The sequence below is a fragment of the Neovison vison genome, chromosome 1 (assembly GCF_020171115.1).
Source record: "Neovison vison isolate M4711 chromosome 1, ASM_NN_V1, whole genome shotgun sequence".
Taxonomy (NCBI): domain Eukaryota; kingdom Metazoa; phylum Chordata; class Mammalia; order Carnivora; family Mustelidae; genus Neogale; species Neogale vison.
In genome coordinates, this window is record NC_058091.1 from 11,743,904 (window position 1) to 11,768,857 (window position 24,954).

At 37.5% G+C, this 24,954-nt stretch overlaps 1 protein-coding gene and 1 long non-coding RNA gene across 4 annotated transcripts in view; one reads left to right on the plus strand and one right to left on the minus strand.

The window, feature by feature from the left end:
* LOC122903026 overlaps positions 1–15,217 on the minus strand; it is a 71,416-nt gene extending 56,199 nt beyond the window's left edge. For 2 of the 3 annotated variants that reach the window (XR_006383913.1, XR_006383916.1), the window contains exon 1: positions 2,450–2,511. This is a non-coding gene — a long non-coding RNA (uncharacterized LOC122903026). Of the gene's footprint in view, positions 1–2,449; positions 2,512–15,016 lie in introns of those variants that run through there. The other variant, XR_006383914.1, reaches the window with a different exon arrangement.
* Positions 15,218–21,341: 6,124 nt separating this feature from the next.
* Positions 21,342–24,954, plus strand: part of NOX3 (NADPH oxidase 3) — a 56,053-nt gene continuing 52,440 nt past the window's right edge. The window contains exons 1-4 of the mRNA XM_044243367.1: positions 21,342–21,386; positions 22,017–22,112; positions 22,217–22,327; positions 23,299–23,383. Coding sequence (XP_044099302.1) covers positions 21,342–21,386; positions 22,017–22,112; positions 22,217–22,327; positions 23,299–23,383 — 337 coding nt within the window. The remainder of the gene's footprint in view (positions 21,387–22,016; positions 22,113–22,216; positions 22,328–23,298; positions 23,384–24,954) is intronic.

The following is a 24,954-nucleotide window of genomic DNA, read 5'->3' on the forward strand; positions in this document are numbered from 1 at the left end:
GTACTTCAGCAAAAGTTAGCTGGCTGGAAAGAGCAGAGGCAGGGGTCATAGGACCCCAAGATGTGTGCCTTAATCTACTGCCTGCCGTGTTTAAATCGCCAGTCCCACCACAAAAATGCCAATACGGAACAACCAGATCATTATCAGGGGTACCTGTGTGCCAACAGGTACACAGACCAAAGGAAAAAGGCACAAGTGAAACTTTTTGAAGACTAACACTAAATGAAAGATATTAGGGTTCTACTGGAATATTCAGGAACATCACGTTGTCAATTTCCAAAATTATCCTTACATCATTTACTTGGCTAACTATATACTGTGCAAATTTAATTAGCAGATCCAGCACAATCCAGATAAACCACTAGACAGATAATTAATTTTGCTTAAACCTAACACTGAACCTGAATGGCATTTCTATTCTACCTTCCTAAGTGACCCAAAACTGAATGGATACAATGACATAAACCTAAATAATGATTTAGTAGAGCAATTACCAAACGTTTAAAATTTTTTTCCTAAATTATCTGCATGATAAAGAGTACTAAATTTGCACCTACATGAAAGTTTGTAAATTACTCAAGACAGGTGAGCAGAAGAGTATCACCAGCTGCCCTAAATCGTAACTCATTTTAACTAAAATTCATTTCCGTGCACACACAAATAAATCATGCCTGTCCTCAAGGAGTAGACATAAATATGTTCGCGTGTGTCCATGAGTGCAATATTCACATGTTCCTTAACATGGAAGAGCTTAGATCAATCACAGCATCTGCCGTCGCCCTGACAGCCACAACACTGCAGGATTTAAATAAACAATGGATACTTTTTTAATTTGTAAGTGACAGAATGAAGAATATTGTGGTGTTTCCTCACCAGACTGTAACAATATTAAGGTAAATCAAATTTTGCACCTCATTTATTTAACAATGTCGTTTTTCAGTTGCTATAGGGTTTTTTAGCTTCTCAGAATACAAGACTGCACAAATTTCCCAGAACTTATTTTTGAAAAGAAAAAGAAAAAAAAAACCTGTTAGCTCTTGAACACTTAATTATAATTGGCTACGCTTCTTTTCTTTTATTAAGTGATAATTTATGAAAGACTACTTCAAGATCGTCTAAAATGCCTGCTTTGGAAAGACTGAAGCAGGGGAATATGTAATCACTATGTAATGTAATCAGAATATTTAATTAACATGTAATCATAAAAGAAGAAAATAGTCTCATAGCATTTGTGCCCCAAAGTCAACAACGGGACTGTATTTAAAAGGCTATAGATGCCTTTAAAAATATTTTTAATGGAGATAACATGGGTTTTTAATAAAATATTTGCTCAGTAATTCTTTTACTTTAAGCAGAAAATAAAGCCCTTGACCAAGGACAGTACTGAAAGGATACTCCCTCCCGTTCTCAAATCAGTTCACACAAGCTTTCACAGTCCCCAGCAGACCCAGAGCTCCTGAGCGCCCTCCATGGCAAATGCTCCTCTGGTCCCATTCTCCTCCAACCACCCCATAAATTTCCTTCTTTCTCTTGAGTCTTGAGTTACTACTTAGGGCTATCCTTCAAAACCAAGGCTTTCTTTGTTATTTTTAATTTCTGGTCAATTTTTTTCCTATTTCAGGAGCCATAAGAACATTAAAAAAATGCAATCATAGAAAATCACTGAGGAAGGAGAAGACTACATAATTTTGTACACCAAATTAATGGCAAAATACCGGCCAAGAGATGAGTTTGATTAAGATTTATAAAGGTAATACAATTATAAAAGCAGATGTAGCCCAAAGTCAAGTCTTTTATACATTCTCCTATTTGTGGACACTAGGTGGTTTTAAACTTATTACTTTTTTTGGAAAGCTGCAACAAATGTTTTGTATATATCTCCTTGGATACATGTGTGAAAGTTTCTTCAAGGCAGGTACCTGGAAGAGTTACTAGGTGGCAAGGAGTACAAGTATTCAAGACATCTACCTATTACAAAACAGCTTTCCAAAGTGGTTGTAACAATTAATACATCCATCCACAGTTTGGAAGAATTCCTTTTCCCTTATCCTCACCAAATCAATAGAGTCTGACATTCTAATTTTTGCCAATCAAGTAAGTTAAAAAGGAAACTTGATTTCTTCAGTTTGTATACCTCTGATTATTAATAAAATTAAATTTCCCTTTACATGTAGATTAACCGATTTGATATTCTCTTCTTCTCACTGAAACTCATTGTCCAGTTTCATTTGCCTAGTTTTCTGGTGAGTCCTCTTTTTATGGGTTTCTAGTATTTTCTTACATCTTTCTTATATTAAAGATACAAATTCTGTACCAGTTATATATGTTAAAAGTATTTGCTTAGTTTTTACATTTCTTTAAGTATATATTTCATCCATTTTATCAATTAGAACTTTAATTTTGATGTAGTCAAACTTATAAATCTTCTTTAGAGTTGTGGTTTTTGTACCTTGCTGAAGACTTCCTTTTCTGCTCCCAGATGATAAATTTATCTCCTGCATTTTTTTTAATCCACACAGAAGTGATTTGTGTATGATGTGAGATAAGGATGATATTTTTCCTGCATTTAAAATCATTTTATCAACTTATGTATTAAATAGTCCATCTCCCACCCACATGCAGAAGTCACCCCTCATATAAGTTCTCAATAAGATAAACCTGCTTCTAGATATTACATTCTGCACCACTCAGCAATTTGTTTTTAAGTTTTCTTTTTGCAGAACCTCATCATTTTATATTGCTCTTGTTAGCTGATCCAGTAACTGTCTTATCTTTGTTTTTGCCTATTTCTTCTATTTATTTTGTTTTCACAACTGTCTTAGATATTTGGGGGACCTAGTTTTCATTTTCATTTTTTAATCCATCCCTCAAATTCCAAAAACTTAGTGATGGGATTTTAATTATAATTACATTGAACTTAAAAACTGACTTTGGGGGCACCTGGGTGGCTCACTGGGTTAAGCCTCTGCCTTCCGATCAGGTCATGATCCCAGGGTCCTGGGATTGAGCCCCACGTTGGGCTTTCTGCTCAGCGGGGAGCCTGCTTCCCCCCATCTCTCTGCCTGCCTCTCTGCCTACTTGTGATCTCTCTCTCTGTCAAATAAATAAAATCTTTAAAAAAATAAAATAAACAGAATTTTTAAAAAAACTGATTTTGAAGGCAAATGGCAACTTCATCATTTTGAGTCTTTCCATTCACATTGATAAAAATGGTATATGTTTTTATTACTTCAAGAATCCTCCAATGTTCTCCAACAAAGTTCTATAATTTTCCCCATGAGAATCTAACGTGCCTTCTGTTAAATTTGCTCCTGGCTACCTGAGAAATGGTATTGTTAATGTGAAGAGGACTTTCTAACTGATTATATTTTAGAAATAGGAAATCTATTAATTTGTGTTTGTTGGTTTTATATCTATTAATTTTCCTATAATCCTTCAGTAACTATAATATTTTGTCCATTGATTCTCTCAGATTATGTCTGTAGATGATCCTTTGCAGTCTGCTTTTTCTTCACAGTTCTATAAATAGTAGTTCTATTTCTTGTCTTACCTTTTAGGTTATGAGAACAAGTTTGCATGATTATAAATGATTATAATGAACATCTTTGCCTTATAAAGTATATTAATGGAAATGCTCTTTAAATTTTAACAGTAAGTATGAGGTTTATATAACTTTTGGTTAGATACCCTTCTTTAGCTTAAAAATTCCTTCCATTCCTAGCTTAATACAAGATTTCATTGAAGAAGAATATTGAAGTTCATAGAATGATTTTTCTCAACCACTGAGATGACTATATGGATTTTGATCCTAATTTGTCAATATAATGAATAATATTTAGAGATTGCCTAATCTTTAAAAAAAAACAAACCTTGAATTTCTCAAATAAAACACTAGTTGGTCCTAACAAGGTTTTTTGTATGCCCTTATATTCAATCTGCTAATATTTTACTTAAGATTTTACATCATGTTTCAAAACAAAACTTGGTTATAATTTTCTTATACTTTCCTCCTCTAGTTTATCAAGCCTATATATATTACCATATAACTGTTTTTATTAAGATAGAGATTTCTTTTAAATGTTTCATAAAACTTTCTTCTAAAAATTCTTGGACCTATTGTCTTACCACTGCTTTGGGAAAAGACAAGATAGGATTTTGACAATTCATTTCTTTGCTCATTACTGTTCTACTCAGGTATTTTATTTTTCCTTGAGTACATTACATACACTAATTTATGTTTCTTGAAAACCAAATATTTCATCTATTTTTTAAAAAATCTCTATTTTGGGGGGTTCATTGCTTCAGTTTTATCTTTGTTATTTTGTTATACTTGCTTTTTATCATTTAATCTATTAATAGTCATCACCTTTTTGTTATTTCTTTGTCTAGAACTCTTTGTTGTGTTACATATCAGCGAGGATAATACTATGAATCCCCCATGTCCCTGTCCCAGACTCAGAAATAACAAACTTGGGGCACCTGGGTGGCTGAATCACTTAAGCATCGGCCTTCAGCTCAGGTCATAATCCCAGAGTCCTGGGATCGAACTCCTGTGCTGGGCTTCCTGCTCAAGGGGGAGTCTGCTTCTCCCTCTCCTTCTGCCTGCCACTCTTCCTGCTTGTGCTCTCTCTCAAATAAATAAATAAGATATTTAAACATCACCATCATCATCATCATCATCATCATCATCATCAAACAACTCTTGGCCAATCATTTTTCATTTGTTCCCCTAACCTCTCAGTTATTTTAAAACAAAACTCAGATATTACATCATTACATCAATACATATTTCAATATCTCTCTAAAGATAAGGACTCTTTTAAAAACATAAGAGCAATAGCGCTGCCATACCTGAAGGTTAAAATATATTTGGTATCACCTAATCCACACAGTGTTCAATATCCCTTAGTGTCTCATAATTTCTTATAATTTTATTTTCCAGTCAGATGCTTATTAAGGTCCATACACTGCAACTGTTTAATGGATCTTAAGTCTCTTTTGATGTACAGATTTCCTCCAACTTTTGCACTGTTGTTTGAAGAAATCAAGTAGATTGTCCTATAGAGTATCTTTTAATCTGGAGTTTGCTAAACACATCTAGGTATTACTTTAAATAGTCCTACCTTTATTCTCCATAATTCCTGAAACTTTGTGGTTATATATAGAAATCTAATCAATTAAAAGTTTAATATTTTATTTGGTAAATACTTCATAATGTTATGTACCATAAAGAGAATTCATAATGTCTGGTTGAATTTCTCTTTTCTTTTTTTTTTTTTTTTAATGTTACCAGCTAGTGGTAAAAATTGCCTAAATCCACTCCAGCTGGAATTAGTATTAGAGTTAGGGAAAGGGTACAAAATGGTAATTTTAAAATCATTTTATTCCCATTGGAATCAAAAGCTTTCAGTACTCTGAAAAAGAGAATTTTTTTTTTCATAAATTATTTGGTTACCCTAAGCAGAGTTCAAACAGAAATATAGGATTAAAATGTAAGCCTGTTTTATTTTTTTCCCCTCTATCGGTTTTCTAATAAACGAACTGGATTCCAACAGTTTCCAAAGGTAATAGAAAGTTGCTTCTTTTTTTAGTATCCTTATGAAGTCATGCATTTAAACATATTTGATACATTGTTATTTTTAATTGGTCCTCAAATTGTCTCTGGCCACTGGGAACTTTTTCAGTTTGGCTCAACATGTAACTCATGTTACTGGGAGTCTGATAGACAGCTCCCTTCCTTTGTGTAGGACAAGAAATTCCAGGATCTCATAAATTTCCTGTTCAACAGGAATCAACACTTTACTGGACTCAACAATTCTCCATGGATTTGTGGCATCTCTTATTGGAAATGGTATCTAGAAACCACGCTCTGAGCCAAGAGATGATCATTGTCCCTTGCCATTTCATTGTTCTGTTTTTTCTCCCCCTAGCCTTTTTTATTAACAAATTTGAAGATAATCTTTTAGATAAATATGTATTATGTCTTTATACTAATACCTCTAGTTCAAACCTATAATTACAGAGTTTCTTTTTAGCCTCATCGGTCTCACAGCTGTGTCATTCTTTCTCTAACATGGAAAGCCTTTGTTTTCAATGGTGTCAATATAAACATTCATTTTCTTTATCCTTTAATACACACAACAGTCTCATATTAATAATAATATCATTATACATATTATATATATTATAATTATAAAATTATAATTGATAATATTATTAACTAAAAATACTAGTTAAGTATATATTTCAGTTCACTTTGTCCTTATGGTATACACCTCAAAATGTAGTCTAATTACCCTTTAAAAATAATTTGGAGTAAATCTTCTTTGTGTAGCTATTGTTCTTTCATTGCTAATAATTTAGATGGTAATTATTCCATTTATTGTCTCTGGACTGTCTTGTATTGAACCTAACTTTGTACGTATTAAAGTTTCTATAGGTCTTAAGAGAAAACCAATAGTTGAGTCCAATCTTCCATGGGACATTTTCTAGTGCTTCTGCCAAGACCCTAAGACTTTCACTGGCTATGAACTATTTTTACATTGATTTGTGGCTCCAAGCTTCATTATCTTTCAGTAGAAATTTAAGGTTCCTACACTCAAGGTGATTCTGTTTCCTTCCACAGCACAGTATGAATGCTTGTCTTTCTGGCTTAAGAGCAAAGATTTTTCAGTTCCTATTTATGGATTAGGGAGTGATTTCATAGCTATTTCCAATGAACAGGAATGCTGATATCATCTCTCAGATAGGCCTGGGACATCTTCTTTAACCTGTAGGTCCAAAGGTGAGTTTTCATCCTGGAAATCCCTACTGCTTTTACCACTATCGCTTTTCACACCCTCTTTATTTGGTTACCTGGAGTTTTCTGTTTTTGTCACAAACGTAGCTGTCTGTTCCTTAATATTTAAATAATTTGGCCTATTGCTTGTTACAGCAGCACATAGAATAAAAATCGTTTACTCGGCATTCATTATAAGAAATGACAGAATCCCCAACATCTAGTAAGGTCACAGCCTTGACCAGAAATGTCAGATGTTAAAATCAAACAGATAGGTTCACATGGTCTATAAAATCTAGTGACATTTGGAAGATTTCTTCATCCATATATTTTGATATTGTAAACATCTGAATAATTGACTGATTTTTTTACCTGGACACTTGAGTTCATGCAGATGTCCAGCCAGTTTAATCTCTGGTATTTATTTCAAAAGGTTTTCAAACATTTAATCTATATCCTAATAGTTTGACCTTGAGCATGACACTGAAGTGCACAGGAGCTCAGTGGGATGCTCCGTGGCATTCCAGATCATGTAACTTGAACAGAGTTGTGGATGCACTGAAGATAGCCTAATAGATCCTGCAAGTTTGAAAGCTTCTTCTCTGGATGTGCATCAAGTGACTTTTAGGGGTACTCTCTTTTCCAGTTCATTATTCAGTCAATTGTTGTTTTGAAGGAGACTTCACAGCTCCTCAAATGCATCATTTCCATTTTCGTTATTGGGTTCCTCTAACTTAGCCCCATCTCTTCTTAAAACTTTTTATTTTTTAAGGGAGAAAGAGTCATATATTCCAGCACGTTCTTCTGCTGTGTCTTAAACATATCTTAACACAATTTTAAAAAGATATTTAAAAATTAAATTTATCCCTGGGCAATTTGATTTGTGGGCTAAGGAGAGCAAAGTTTTACAAATGGAATACTTTTAAATAAATCATAATTAATTAACTATGCAAATATATCAAATAAATTTGGATACATAGTTAGATGCCTAATTACAGTTCAGAAAGGTTAGAAATTGTAATACTATTTTTTAGCTTGGTTAATATAATATTATAATTGGGGTTGCTTTGATCATGGGGAATGTCGGAGACAATAATTTTTCAAGCTTGGCTGATTTTTAAATCATATAGTTATGAGTATTAGCAGCTTAATATAAAATGTGGTGCTGTCCACAAAGTGAAAAGAAATTATTTTGTCATAATAAGCTATATTAATTTAATTAGTTGTGTATACAGTTACATTTTTCACTTGAAAATGAAAGCAGAATGTTAGTTGATAGATCTAGTTTCTAAAAGAAACAGGAAATTTTTTATATATTTAGTCCATAGGAGAACATTTCTGCCTCCTCTGGCTTTATATTTCATATGTCCTAGAATTCGTAAATGACCATTAATTCCTGTATTTCTACAGTGAGTGTTCACAGACGGCTTGGCAATGCGTTAAGGGTTTCCCTCCTTAGTTACACTCTCAAGTATATTCTCCTGGGCTATTGCAATGGCCTCCTCCTTTGCCTTCTGGTTTCCAGGCTCAGGCCCTCTACTCCATCCTTCACCCGGATGTCAGTCATCTTCAGATACAGCAGTCTGGGACCTGTCTCCACCAAACTACATTTCATGATTTGGCATGACTCATTGTCCCCTAAGTCCTTTTAATTTAAACTTATTTCCAAATTTCAGAGTAAGGAGATTTCATATATGATTCTATAAATCTCACTTTTCTCCAAAAATTAAAAGATATGATCATGTTGACCCCATTGCTTCTGGAGCTAGGTAGAGCTACCCACTGCAGATGAGGTAGGTAGCGGCCGACACCTTGAGCCCTGGGCCTCACTGACATTAGCTATCCGGAATTCGGTATGTGATCTCTGAATGAAGATCCAGATCCAAGTCCATTATTTTTCCTACAAGGCTGTCGTGGGTTGAATTGTGGTCTCCAAAAGATGCGTCCACCTGGCATGTCAGAAGGAGACTTTACTTGGAATAAACGTTTTTGCGGGTATAATACTGTAAGTAATATAATAAAGGTAAATGATTTCAAGATGAGATCATTCTGGTTTAGGACAGGCCCTAAATATGATGACCTAAATATGATGACCTAAAAATCTGTTCTTATAAGAGACAGAAAAGGAGAAACACAAGGGAAAGGAGGCCCCTGAAGATGGAGACAGAGGTTGGGATTATATAGCCCAAAGCTGAAGAATACCCAAGGTACCCATAACCACCAGAGGCCATGAGAGATAGGCACAGAAGGAACTTCCCCTCAGAGCTTCCAGAGGGAACCAACCGTAGGAAACTTATAAGGGCCCTTAGTGATCTGGCCCTGACCTACATCCCCAGTCTCTGCTCTGGCCCATCCTGTCCTCACCTTTACCTCTGTCCCCACCTTTACCTGTCACTGGCCCTCACCTTTACCTGTGTGTACATGCAATTCCCTCGCATCCATGTGGTTTTGTGACTCTGCCTTACACCTGCTGCCCTACCACCCCCCAACCCCCGAAAACTCTTGCGTCTCTTTCTGCCCTGTTGAATTCCAATTTGTTGCTCAAGGCTCATACCACAGGACCAACTCCTTAAGGAACTCCTCCTCCTCATCCCCACACTGAGCAGATGGCTGCTGCTTACTGGCAGTACTGTACCTTGATCTACAACTCCTCCTTTCAGCACCCACCACAGTTGGCTGGAAACCTTTCCAAGAGAAGAAACCTGCCAGAGGAGGCCAGATTGGAACTAATGACTGAAGGGGGCTAAGGTTATGAAGCATGTGACAGTTGATTTCATGTGCCAACGTGACTAAGCTATGGCACCCAGCTCCAGTCTAGATGTTGCTGTGAAGGTATTTTTTAAATGTTTAAACCAGGAAACCTGGAGTAAAGCAGATTATTCTCCATCATGCAGTCAGGCCTCATTCAATCAGCTGAAGGCATTAAGAGCAAAGACTGAGGAGCCTCACAGGAGAAGGAATTCTCCTCAAAACTGCAATGTTTCCAGTAGTAGAAACCTTACTACAGGGGCACCTGGGTGGCTTAGTATGTTAAGCATCTGCCTTCAGCTCAGGTCGTGATCCCAGGGTCCTGGGATTGAGCTCCGCATCGGGCTCCCTTCTCAGCAAGGAGTCTGCTTTCTCTCCCTCTGCCCCTCCCCCTAGACTGATGCTCAGTCACTTGCTCACTCGCTGTCTCGCTCTCAAATAAATAAATAAAATATTGAGAGGAAGAAAGGAAGGGAGAAACCCTGCTGCCCTCTGTAACTTGGACTTAAGATTTAACATCAACTCTTGCCTGATTTGCCAGGTTACTCAACAAATTTTAAACTTGTTAGCCCCCATGATCATGATCCCATGAGATAGTTCCTTAAATAAATGTATGTGTCCCACTTGTTCTGTCTCTCTGGGAACCCTGACTCATTCAAGGCAGAAAAGAGAAGGAAGAATGTTCCAGAAAGCACGAGCATAATACTAGCATCCTCATGAGTTCACATGTGGCTGGCTCATGGGGTGTGCCGAATAATGAAAGAGACAAAGCTGGATTGGGGGTTTGGGGCCAGGCTTTTTCACTGGAGTCATCACGGACACAGATGCACAGTTAGAACATGATCCATTCTGGGTTTAGAAAGGTAAGCACTATGGTTGCAGAGACGGGATGAAGGCAAAATGACTCTAGATGGACATTTCAGTCCGTGGGCCGCTGCAGAAGTCTGAGGGAAGTATAAGCAAGCATACAGGGAGAGGGATACACAGGAGAAGACAGATTGAAATACAGAGGCAGAGCCAAGGGACCCCAAATGATGGCTGGCTTGCTACATGGTAGCATCTGGAAATAAGCCTGTATTTATTCATCAGGGCACCCCAGGGCCCAGCACCCCTGAGACACAGCCTTCCATAATGTTTGTCAAGTGAGGAACAAAGGGAGGTGTATACTGAAGAGAGTTGACAAGGATGAAAGACAGCCCGATGCCGCTCTCCGAATAGCCGTGCTTTTCCTTTCTGCAGCCGTTTCAAGCTCTACTTCTTGTTGTCCATCTTCAAACCGTGTGTGGTCTAAAAATAATCAGGAACACTGGAGATTTAGCTCCCCACAAAACTCATTCTCCCTCGAGCTTTTCCTCCAATTTCACGGTACATCCAGTCTCTTCCCTTTTCCGTCCCCCAGTTTTCCTTTGTGTCATGTTGAGCCATGAGTGCGTGAGACATGATGGATGCGCGTCAGGCCATGGCGACCAGCGAGGACATCTAGCCCAGTGAAGTAAAATCGAGGTTGGTTTGAAAAATTATTAAGTTGCCAAACTTAGGGGGGAATTATATATGTAGACAAGACCTACATACCCAAATGGGGAGAGGCAGAAAATAGAGAAGGTGTTAAGAATCTCGGGGGGTATTTTGCAGTCATCCGACAAAATCATCTGAACAAAGTTGGGAGTTTCACCAACCGGTTCTAAGAAAAGCCAAATTGCACATTTTATCACCTTCATCACCTTGACAACACAGCCTCTTTCTTATGATAATAATATCATACCAAGAAAAGCCTTTGGAATGAGGGACATATTAATTATAAGTGGAATAGGAGAAGCTGAGCTAGCTCTGTCTACGGAAATTGGGGTGAGGTATCTTCAAGGAGTTTGTACCACTAACACAGAAGGAGATAAGGAGGGAAAGTTGAAGTTATGTGAAAAAGGGATAAAATGCAAAGGACAGATGGGTTTATTCACAACTGGTGTCGATCAGTCAAATAATGTGCAGCCATGATTTGGGTTCCATTAGCCTCACCTGCTGGAAGGGACTTTGAACTGAAAAATAGGTGAGTTTGAGTTGGAGACTGTAGCTCTTAGAACCAGCACCCCCACCTTCAGCTAACACCTCCACTGGCTGGGAGGGGGGAGGGAGAGGGATGTAGGAGTCGAACAAGCATCAAAAACAAGAGGTGGGTATACAGATTTTCAACTTACTTATAGAAGGTCACTGTTCTTGAAGAGCCATCTCCCTTCTAAGGTGGATCCTGTATAATTATTTTCTCTTCATGGGCCAAGATATCAGTAAAATATTGCCATTAGGAAAATACATTTTATTGTGAGTTATCTACAGGGCATTCCTTCAGGACAATTGTCTTCTTAAATTGTAGTCTTCCATTGGGAAAATCTACATTTTAAGTATCAACTTTAAAATTCGACATAAAATCCAGGGCAGAGTAAGCACATGACTGATCCTCTCTTTACCTGTGGCAGAAACAACAGTTTAATGTCTCCAGTTGTCCTGAATCACACTTTTTTCTTTATTGGTTCAAGTTAATCAGCCCCGCCATCCATCATAAAATGCCTTCTAGCTCTGGACACCCATCAGAGCAGAAGCGTTCATGCATGCAGGGGAGGTTGTCATTGTTGCTCTGGGAAATGACTCCGTGTGTCTGTCTTCAAAACAACATGGTCAGACAGACCATGGGATGGAGAAGCAGGCACAGTGGGCTTGTAGTTTAGCTCAGCCAGGATGAGTGCTAACTAGGAGATCTTAGAATAGTTCCCAAGACTCTGCCTCTCCACATCCTCCTCATCTATAAAATGCATCTTACCATACCTTCTGCAGAGGTCTGTGGGGATTATGCATAACCATGTATGAAATACCTGGGACGCGGGAGGCCCTCTGGAAATATCCATTCCTTAGGCTTCTGGAGAGTGATTAAACCCCCCCTTGTTTGCTCTTCCAGGCCCCATCCTCTAGGATCTGGCCTTCTGAAGTGAGCTTTTAGGAGATGCTTTTCACTAACTCCTTTAGCTCTCTCCTATAAACTGCAAAGGTACGAAAACAAGAGATGTAGTCGGGATGTAAGGAAATAGCCAGTGGTCAGGAACACCTTGGGCTCTAGACCTGTTTCTCTACTAAGCAGCAAGATGCAGTTAGACTAGTCCCTAACCTCCCTGTAGAGACAGTTTTCTTCTTTGTAAAATGAGAATATTGCTCTAAATTATCCTTAAGATTAAGTATCATGATTCTAGGCAATTTTGATTCAAAATATGAGACTCTGCAAACCATCTCTAAAAAAATGTCACTCAGCAGAGGCACTTGGGTGGCTCTGTCTGTTGAGTGTCGAACTCTTGGTTTCAACTCAGGTTGTGATCTCCTGGGTCATGAGATTGAGCCCCTGCTTCGGCTCTGCACTTAGAAGGAAGTCTGCTTGAGGATTCTCTCCCTCTGCTTCCTCCCACTCACTCGTGCTCTCTCTTTCTCTCTCTTTCTCTCATAAATAAATAAATCTTTTTAAAATATATATCACTTGGGATCCCTAAGTGACTCAGTCATTTAAGCATCTGTCTTTGGCTCAGGTCATCATCCCAGGGTTCTGGGATTGTGTCCCACACCGGGGGCACGGGAGGTCCTTGCTCAGCAGGGAGTTTGTTTCCCCCTCTGCCTGCTTCTCTCCCCCTGCTTGTATGCTTTTTCTCGCTCTCTCAGATAATAAATAAAATTTTAAAAATATATATCACTCAGTCTTTTAGTGTGTACGCGTCCAGTATGTTGGATGATGGTGATGATACTGATGGTAAACAGGTTTCTCCCATTTTGTCAGTTTCTTGTTTGGTGCTTATTGAATACCCAGAGGAATCTTGTCATGGTACCAAGCAAACACACCTCCTTTTATTTTTTTTTTTCCTTTTTTAAAATTTCTGTTTCTAGCTTAGCTTCCTAATGGTTCTTTATTAACAAAATGAGTCTTCGAAGTTGTAATCATGCAATGATTGACAGTCAAGCAGAATGATAAGAAATGGCTCATGAGATGACAAATGAAGAGCAAACCATTCGGTCCCAGCTCAGAGGCACCACTGGACCTTTTGCATGTCGTCGGCATCCTTCAACGTAAACGTGCAAGACCTCCTCCAGCTTCATTTTCACATCTGCTGGTTTTATTTTTTTGAAGTTGCCAAACCTTTATTTGATCTTCCCACTCTTCTCTGAACTTGGGTCAAACATGCCCACATTTGGGCCAACTACCTTCTCAGGGACTAGAAGGCTTGAAAGTAAACTTTCCAGCTTATCTAAATGGATCAAGGAAACAGAATATTTCAATAGATGTTCATTTGCTTTCTTATTCGCTACCAGAAAATTCATGGCTGTTACAAGAAATATTTATTTATAGGAAGTTTGTTTTATGTGACTTCCCCCCCTTCCCTGTCTATTAAATCAAATGGATGTAATTCATCGTGTGACTCCTCAGAACCTGCCCCGCTGTGCACAGCGGATCGGCAAGCATGCGACGCGGGAGAGCAGCGGGGACATGGTTTGGAAGTGCTCTCCTCATCACAAATATGTGGCTTCAATATTTAGTTGTTGTGGCAGAAAAACGGCAACAAATACATGAACTGTAAACCATCTGCCTTGAAATATGTTCAAAGATGAATGTTCATCTTGAAAAATGAAATCTATGGAATTCTGGCATCCACTTTGACTTTTGAGAGATGAACAGCTTGAATATGCAAAGAACGGATTTCTAGACTAGCCTTCTTAAACTTTAAATTTTCGTGAACTCCGAAGTTAAATGATTCACGGCCGGGACTGGAAAACTTCCTTCTTGCTTTTCAACTCTAAGGAAAAACCCCGACTGCTTGAAAATCCTCGGACTATAACCGTAGAGGGGTTTGTACAGAAGTCTCTTCCATGTTAAGAAATAGAGACATGAATGTGACTCCGTGTTTATGTAACATCTACTCTGTGCCGGTGTATGCTGGACACATGTGTAAAAAGCATGAGAATTCTGTCTTTCACTAGATTCCTAAAACAGAACACTTAAACCGGCAGAACTAGAGACTTTGAACTGTGTCTCTTAGTTTGGGGTGAGAAATGAGTCATTCCCTCTGCTCTCTTTTGAACCACAATCCAAAGGCGATACAGCATCCGTGCCCCGTGAGAAGGAGCTCTCCAACGGGCTCTGAGAGGGGTTTCAGGCAACTTGATAAATATAAAGAAGAAAGGTGTCGTAAATGCGTGTGAGCAATGAGGAAGATGTAGTCAGGAGAACGGGAATAAGCAAAGCACGGACGCCCTCTGGGCTTAGCAGACCAGACTAGAAGTGACTACAAGAAGAGAACTGGGGACAGGAGTAGTTCTGTTTGCTGTTTGAGATTTGGAGAGCTTATTAGACCGACCTTTTGGCTGACACAGAAACTTAAACTTATTTTCTTCCTTCTCTTCCTCACACCATATACTCTTGACTTTGATCTGCCTCTAGACAGTGTTCTCTCTGGGATAAATCCTCACCTAGATTTCTTTGGGCTTTCGTGGTCCCCAGGTGTGCAGTCTCTTCCACTCCCAGATGCACCCACTTCCAATGGTTCGTCCATTGTTGCACGTGCACCTGCTGTGTTCCCACTACGGCGGAAGCAGCTCAATAAAGGAATCCAGACCTCTTTTGCCCACTGTATCCAACATCGTGTGATACGTGCAGTGGCCTCAGTAACTATTCATCTGAAATTATGAACGTTGCATAAAGAAAGAATTATGCCATCGGTAGGGGGAAAAGTTTGAATTGGATAAGGTTGACTAAATTTGTGATACAAAGCATTTTATTATTTTTTAATTAATTTTATTTGTCAGAGAGAGAGAAAGAGAAGGAGAGAAAGACAGCAACAGGAAGAGGGAGAAGCAGACTCCACACTGAGCAAGGAGCCCTATGAGGGACTTGATCCCAGGACCCCAAGATCATGACCTAAGCCAAAGGCACATGCCCAACTGACTGAGTCACCCAGGTGTCCCACAGGGCATTTTAAAGTGGTGTTAAGAAAGCCCCAGTGTTTCCCAAAATAAAAATATAGTATGTTTATGCAGTAAAAGGTAGGGTATTGGTGATACTCTTAATTAAACTTTATTTTAAAATTAGATATACGTTAATGTATGAACTTTCATTTTTCTTTGATTCTGCTTTTCCTTTAAAAAATGGAATTTGTCTCACATGGAATTTGTCTCTATAATTACATAATTATCACAACAAATGTTCCTCGAAACAACCATGTAAGGATTTGAGGTGATGGTGTTTGTCTTTTATTCTTTATTTTGTTCATCTTTTTCACTCTAATACTTACATGTTTACCTTGCTTGAAGGAAAAGGCAAAAACATGTTTAGCACTTAGAAGAGGAAAATTTGGCAATGCTATTTTTACACTATAAGTGCTCTGATATATCTACAGGGAGCTTAGATTTTAGTATGCAACAGTGCAAAAGTTACTAGATGATCAGTCTTACGCTGGAAGATCAAGGTGTTTTTTTGTTGGGTCAACTGTTTAACTAAGAAACTAAGAAAGAATAAAAATATAATAGAGCAAATCCAGCCCTGGAACATAGTTTGGGCAATGTAAAGTTTGTGTCCGTACATACAAGCAATTAACTTGCATTTGTAAACATATTTGCTTTGTTCCCCTCCTACTTTTCCATTAAAAATAGTTTGTTATTGGTGATCTTCACAAGAGAAAAAAAAACCATCATCTTTTGTGGGTGAACTAGAAAAGCCAATGAGTGTACTCGTTTAATTAGAGAGACTGTATCTGCCTTGGAAATGAACAATGCAAACTTTACTTTGTTTGTTCTGAGAAGATTCCAAGAAATGAAATGGGCACAACTTATTAGCAATGAAAACAACTAGGTGAAACTAGTTCTGAGCGTTTATATAATTTTAGTAGATTTTGTATCATTCCCTATCTCTTTATATGCAACCATATTAACTTGGCCTTGATTCTGGGAAAATGATTCCAGTAGTCTTGACTTAAATTGTAATTTGTACAGATTCCTTCATTGAAGTAAAAACTGAGGCAGACTTTTGGGGCATGATCGGTATCCCCAAACTTGCCCCAGGTAAATTAAGAATAATGAGAACAAACACAACATCTTACTTATCCAAACTGAGAGCTTCCAGGAAGGATCCCAGAGGCTGAATTGAATTGGACTTAGGTGTGTGGTATAAGATAGCTTGAGTCTTATGAAATCTGATTCCAATATTGTAAACCAACTAGTGGTATCATCAGATTATTCTTAAATGTGAAAATAGAAAAGTTGAGATGAAAAGATATATACATCAGTTGCACAAAAGTGTTGAGCTCTGAATGAATTTGAATATAATTTGAAGTTCACATATTTTTATATGAGTAAACTAAATATCATTGCAAGTTCTAAAAAAATAAAATGTCTGAAGAAAAACACTGAAGTAAAGTCGTGAGTTATACTCTTATAATACAACTGTGAACCATTTTTGTGGGCTATAAATGAATAATAGCTACGCTTGAACACAACGTGTCTTTACATATTCAAATGAGGAATAAAACACATGGCACTTGACAAATAAGAATGGAGTAGGGAAAGATGTGGGGGGTTTTTGTTTTTTTGTGTTTTTTTAATTTTTTTTATTTTTTTAAAATTAAATTTATTTATTTTCAGCATAACAGTATTCATTATTTTTTCACCACACCCAGTTCTCCATGCAATCCGTGCCCTCTCTAATACCCACCACCTGGTACCCCAGCCTCCCACCCCCAGCCCCTTCAAACCCCTTAGATTGTTTTCAGAGTCCATAGTCTGTCATGATTCACCTCCCCTTCCAGTTTCCCCCAACTCCCTTCTCCTCTCTAACTCCCCTTGTCCTCCATGATATTTGTTATGCTCCACAAATAAGTGAAACCATATGATAATTGACTCTCTCTGCTTGACTTATCTCACTCAGCATAATCTCTTCCAGTCCTGTCCATGTTGCTACAAAAGTTGGGTATTCATCCTTTCTGATGGAGGCATAATACTCCATAGTGTATATGGACCACATCTTCCTTATCTATTCGTCCGTTAAAGGGCATCTTGGTTCTTTCCATAGTTTGGCGACCGTGGCCATTGCTGCTATAAACATTGGGGTACAGATGGCCCTTCTTTCCACGACATCTGTATCTTTGGGGTAAATACCCAGGAGTGCAATTGCAGGGTCATAGGGAAGTTCTATTTTTAATTTCTTGAGGAATTTCCACACTGTTCTCCAAAGAGGCTGCACCAACTTGCATTCCCACCAACAGTGTTTTTTTAAACCTAAACCTTTACATTTTATTTTTATTGGGGCACTAGCAACATCCTCAGCAATTAACCAAAAATGTGACTACACATTATTATTCAGCAAAACACGCGTCTCATTTGTAACGCTGTGGGCAGAGTACAGAAGGCTGGAAGGTTCCAGCCTTCCTCACACTTATTGAATCTAAAATAGACAAGATAGTATAACATTCTAGATGTATTCTCTCTGAATTAATTTTTATAACCCAACTGAATAAGGCCTCTAAGATATGTAAATCCTAAACACTTCAGAAATAACAAATCATTTCATCATGGAAGATTATTGGCTCAAAGAAATGAACATGAAGACTTTACATCTTTATATTGCTTGCTATTAAACAGGCTACTGAAAATATTTCACTAAGTGCACTCTAACCTCAGGTTAATGCTGCCAAAGTATCTGTACTTTTATATACTTCTAGAGGGGAAAATTCTTTACGAATGATGTTTTTGTTTCTAAAGAGAAGCAAATTTGCTAGATTGCTGCAGGTAAATCTAAGACTTCTCCCGGACAGGCATCATCTCCCAGAAGTGTGAGTGTGTTTGTGAGTGTGTTTCTAAGTGTCAGTTAGGGGAATTGGAGGTGAAGAAGCAACAGGATTAGCTCTATGCGGTAGATATTATCATTAGCCCTAGCAGAAAAATGGAGAAACAGACTTAAAAGGTATAACAGAGTCAGAGCCGGATGACAAGTAGAAAATGTGTCCGTTCTTCAAAATCCTTCATCTGTGACTCCAAAGATCAAGATGTTTAGGAATACAGGTGTTTTAAAATGTACCTTGGATTGGTTATAATCAAGTATCGTAAGCAAGTTGTTTCAATCCAGTATTTGTTTCAATCAATCAAGGCAGACATCTGCCTTGAAAGAAGAGTTTATCACTTCTAGTTCCCAAGTCATACCACGCAGGGCCACAAGGGGAAGAAGCAGGGTAGGTCAGGAGGAGAAGGAGCGAGAGGGAGAGCGTGGGCCAGAGCAGCTATTGTACTGTTTTTTCAGGAAGACACGGGCAATGCAGCGTGAGCAAGCTGAACAAGCTTAGGATTGGGTCATTTGGAAGAATTTCAGTAGGCTCTGAACTGGAGGGGTGGTCCCTGGTTACAGTCCCTGGTCCTGGGGTAACATAGGGCAGAGACAACATCAGGTTGGTATGCGAGAGAGAGTTTGGTAAAGGAGGTAATTGGGGGGCATGCCCTCTGGATGGGTTGTTTGCACATCAAAGATGAGTCCCTGTGTAAAGTGTTTGCTCTCACTAGGAATTAGCCAACCGAAGGACAATACCTTCCCTGCATCTGAGGACCCCAAGATTCCCAAAGCATCTTTTTACAGAGAAGATAAAAATCATGGTTCATACAAGATAGGCTATGTATTAATTTTTTTAAATCTTTCTTATTGAGGGACAGTTAGCAGACCATGTTACATTGGTCTCAGGTGCACAACTTAGTGATTTAAAACTGCATACAATGCTCACCATGGTAAGTATAGTTACTATTTGTCACCATACAAAGTTACTAGGATATTATTGACCCTATTCCCTATGCCTTACTTTTAATTCCCATGATTTCTTTATTCTATAACTGGAAGTTTGTATCCCTTAATCTCCTTTATCTGTTTCACTCATCCCCTATGCACAGCACCCCTCCAACCACTAGTTTGTTCTGTGTATTTAGGAGTCTGTTTTTGTTTGTTGGTTTGTTTTGTTTTTTAGATTTCACATATACATGAAATTATACGGTATTTGTCTTTCTTTGGCCTATTTCACTTAGCGCAATACTTTCTAACCCCATCCATTTGTCACAAAGGGCAAGATATCGTTCTTTTTTATGACTGACTAATACTCCATTGTGTGTGAGTATGTGTGCTGGCGGGGTCTGTACTATATCTTCTTTATTCATGCTTCCACAGACAGACACTTACATTGCTTCTATATCTTGCCTATTTTAAATAATGTTGCAGTAAACATAGGGGTGCATATGTCCTTCCAAATTAGTGTTTTTATTTTCTTTGAGTAAATATACAGCAATAGGATTACTAGATCATATGGGTCATTTCCATTTTCTATAATTCATTATGATTATGTTACAGTGGACAAGAAAGTTAATCATACATAATAACTTGTTTATCTGTAATTAACAAATTAAATTAGAGGAATTCCTATAGCTTAAATATGTCCAATTTATAGGAATGAGATTAATATCTGTACTTAAGTAGGTTTGATGCACAAATCCATATATTAGTATTTAATTAAAAAACACAGTGTAAGGTAGCAGTTAACAATAAAGATGCTCAATTCAGAGAGAACCAAACTCAAGTCCCAACAGCTCCTACTGCAAGTTACTTCACTGGGCCTCTCTCTACATGCGTGTAATGGAGCTTTTAATACATACTCCATAGAGTTAATGCATGACTTAATTGGATAATATCAAAAAGTTCTTAACCTAGTGCCTGGATTACTTATTTAAAATTTAGGATTAATACTATTATTATTATCATCATTACTATCATTATATAGGTCATTGACTATCAAATCACTGTTCCTATCAACTTTAAAAAATTTAAAAAAAAATTCTTGTAGGACCACTAAATGGATTCACCACATAAAGACACAGAAGCTTAGGCAATTGTTTAAATGGTGTAACTCTCCTCTTCTTTTCATCTTAATTATCTGAAATTTTTAAATGAAATACTTGGGTCAGGAGTAACAAGCAAATTGCTTCAACTGGAACAACTTTGTCTACCAAAATAGTCATAGTTCTTGTAAGGAACACAAAAGCATAAAATGGCTGCACAGTTCTTTTTCTTTCTTTCTTTTTTTTTTTTTTTCTGGATTCGCTATGATAATCTCATCTATCTCAGGGTTCACCAAGTTCGAATGGGGGGAAAATAACATTCATTCCATCAATCCCACAAATAGCATCTACTTCAATCTTTAGAGTCATACTCAAAGATCTTTTTCTCTTTTTTTCACCATCTTCTAAAAAACTGTTTAATTCATGTTTATTTACCATTCTGATACCACTCTGTATCTTCTATAAAGGAATTTTTTAAAAGGGGCGGGGAGTAAAAAGGTGGAGGAAATAAAGTAGAAAAAGTTCAAGTGAAGTATTTTGCTGTCCCCGACCTCCGTCAGTGAGGTTATGTCTCAAATTTACATAAAGACTTATTATCATCTTGACTGCAATCATGGAGAAAATGAATGGGGTATAAAGTACATGAGGATAATTTAATAAAACGAGCTTTCTTTTCTTATGAAATCTTTGAAGAAGAGAATCATTAGACAGAGACTTGCCTTGTATTCACCCAGGTCATAAGACATGTCAGCCTGGTGATGTGCCTTTGGCAAGAAGTCCTTAATTAGAAATTCCTCGAGAGCTGCTCCCAGTAGGTGCTTCCTAAGACAAAAAGACAAAATAATTTAGCAGGGAAGCCCTTACTAAGGATACAGCAGGCAGACTCAGGTGAATGAAAGAAATAATTTGCTGACAGCAACAGAGCAAAGCTGTCAGAATGGGGTGCTGGATTTTGAATGAGAGTCTCTCCATCATATTAGTAGTAAGTATCGCTTTTGTTATTCACGTTTAAATATATATATTAGACAGTCTTTGACTTTTAAGATAATTTGTACAGGAATGCTAAATAGCTTGAAGTATTACTTTGGTAAAAGACTAAAACTTGTTAGAAAACATTCAGTAGATATATTTAATTTATCCTTACAGAATCATGTAAAGTTGTTTTTTGACTGAGTTCATTTTTAATTATTTTTAAAGTCAAGTAGTTTGTTTTTGCATAATGTATGAATGTTTCTCTAAATCAAATGAAGTCTTTGAATTAGACTATGAAATTGGAAATTTTCTAGAGTACTTTCTGAGTTGTTTTTAAAGATTTCCTCCTTTTGCCATCATTGATTTAAAACACTAGAGTGATGTTGATTAGGAAGGTTTTGTACTTTTCATTAAATTCCTTGAAGTATACCGTGTGTGTTTAAAATCTTTTTTATAAAGTTAACAATTTATTAACATTGTAATCACTGCTAAAAACTGATCTACGAGAAATAAGTGTAGAGTAAGTCTGATTAACACTGAGAAGCTCTTCATTTCACTTTAAAAGAAGAACCCCAAGTGATTTTGAACAGAAGAAAAGATTGAAGATAGTATTGATTGGTCTCTTTTCATTCAACACTAGCTCTCGTGGCTGGGAGTGAATTTCTATCTGTTTATTGACACATTCTATTGGTATGAAGAGGAAGAATCTTTCCTTTACACGCGTGTTATTCTGGGTGTAAGTAGAGTTGGTGACTACACATTATCATTTCGGAAAACGTTCTCTTTTCCCCAGCTTCCTTACTCTAACTGCATCTCTCCTGTGTCTTTACATATGGACAGTCAGCGTTGGCTTGGGCACGAGCATCTGCAGTGTGTCTGAATTTTAACTGCATGCTGATTCTGTTACCAATCAGTCGAAACCTCATCTCATTCATGAGAGGGACAAGTACTGTAAGTACTAAAATATTTGAAATAATTTCCACTGTTTTCATGTCCTAATGGAAGATAAAGATGTATTTTACTGTGAAATTCCTAATAATCCTGTTTGAATTAAAGTTGGTTTCTTTGTAAGAGAGAACATGGTGGCTAAAACTGAAAATCAGGAATCAGTACATCTGGTGCGACTTCTGACCTTGCCTTTCCCTCCCTGCATGACATTGGAGTCATTGCTCAGCCTTTCCCTCCGGAAAAAGATGGGCAATAGAATTGACCCAACTTACAAAGATGGAAGTATTATAATAGTTTCAACTGTTACCATTTCTATAAGCACATGAGCCAAATGTCACTAAGGATGCATCTTTCTGAGCTCTCTGCCCAGAGAAGCACAAGCACAGCACACAGATTTCAGTATGTAGATTTTAACCCTACCAGACATAACAGGACATTTCCTAATTATATTGAATTCAGTGTGTTGGGTACCATGTTTCCTGCCGAACACAGTAATGTGCTATAGAGAAAAAAGAGAATGTCAATAACCCTAACTAGATGAGATAATTTATTATGTAATCATCATCATAATTTTATGAATATTTAGAGGTAGATGAATACAGTGCTGTTCTTTGTGTAATAAGGAATAGTTTACAGACTACTTAAACCACATCCATGAGAATGACAGTTTCCATCTTCATTTCCTAAAACTAGTTGGAGCATGGAGATTAGCAGGTTTATTCTAGAATTTGGACTTAGAGTCAGGGAACTATACTATCTCATTCACTTTTACTGAGTTAAAATGTCAGCAAAGCCAGTAATAACCATTTGGTTTTACCTCTGGGACTAATTACTGTCCACTAACTTCTGAGCCCTATTGCCCGACCTTCAGGAATGTAGACAGAGGGAGTGCCTGAGTCCTGCTCTCTTAGCTCTCAGGATGCTGTCATCCCTGATTCTTCTCCAAACAAGACTTTTATTTTCTGTTGCTCCAGTGCTGCAGAGGCCCATGGAGGAGGCAATTAGATAAAAATCTCAAATTCCACAAACTGGTCGCCTATGGGATAGCTGTTAATGGAGGTAAGAGCTTCTTACTCATTGCCCAGTGCATTTTATAAAACCTAATGTTTAACTTCTAAGTTTTGCTTTAGTTCCTCCTCCGCCAAAAGCTCACCCTTAAATAAATCTTTGCCTTCCATTTGACCACATAAACCTTATATAAATGGATTTTTAAATTTCTAGCTTAAACTCATGCTGTCTTCCCTACAAAGCCTTCAGTTTGTCAAGGAAAAGTTAATGAAACTCCATTGCCATTTGTGAATAATTAAGCTTGTTGAGAAGACAACAATAAATACCTATTTGCAAAATGAATACTGTGCTACTCGATATAATTCACATTGGAAATAAAACTGACCTATAGTCAAAATCTCATTCACAGACGTAGGAAAATGGTATCATAGGCAGTAAAAGAAAAAAGAAAAGGAAGAGCAGGTGAAGAGGGTTCCGATTAGTATTGAGCTGGTGGATAATAAAGGACCTTGAAAAGATACAAGGCTTTAGAGCATATATAGTGTTATTGTTATTTCTTGAATAAGAAGAGAAGAGAATTCAAGAAAAATACAATAAAAATTAGCATCCAGGGCCAAGGTTAAACACTGCTGAGGAAGAAAAGAAACCGAGCAATAACCGACTCATTTGTGGTTTTGTTGGACAACAAATACACGGAAATGAAAGGCTATCTGCACAATGAGGACTTATGGTTCAGGACTGTTTCCCCCAAACTAATTTAACTATAAAATGTTTTCATCATTTGTTTTTATCCTCTCATGCATAAAAAACAGCAGAGTAAGAAGAACACTCTAAACAAATGTGGATTTAATTAAGCAACAAGAAATGACAGACAGTGCCCGAGTGCCAATTAACACAACTTTGGGTGTGCGGTGAGACATGTGGGGAGATTTCCCCATCGATTGTCCTCAATGCCAGATTAAACCAACCCAGGAAATGGTTGCAAATGGTCTTTGTAGTTTGTTAAGAAATAAGAGGTAAAGAGACATCATGTCCCAGAAAAAAACAGCCAAGGGATGGAGGGATGGAGGGGCAGAGAACAAGCTAATGCATCTTAATGTCCATTGGTAGCTACTTGGGCTACCATCAACCTTTGCCAAAAACCTTTGATGTATGAGTTGAACGCATGAGGGAATGAAGACTCAGGGAAGCAGATTTCAGCTCAGATATGGAATCATCCAGACCTTAAAACTGGAATGAGTGTCCCTGAGAATACAGAGTTCCCTCTTGTGGGTGTTGTCAAGGCGAGGTCCAGACCACTCCCTGGAAGGCTCTTCAGAAAAGGAATTCAAGGATTCTCTAGGTTTCCTTTAAAATTTTAAGAATCTTGAATTCCTGTATTAAAAGAGCAGATAAAAGACAGTAAAATGGCAGGAAGGTTATTATGACTATGCAATAGGCTTAAGGCAGAACTAAACTCTAAGAGAAAGAGAGAAGGAACCAAAAAAAACTCACAGCATCGAAACACATTACCAAAAAAAGCAAATAAATAAATAAATAAATAAAGGAAAATATGTTCTGCAATAATTTTGTCCTTAAACCCTTGGGTATGTATATTTCCTTCTATGTAATCATATATCAAT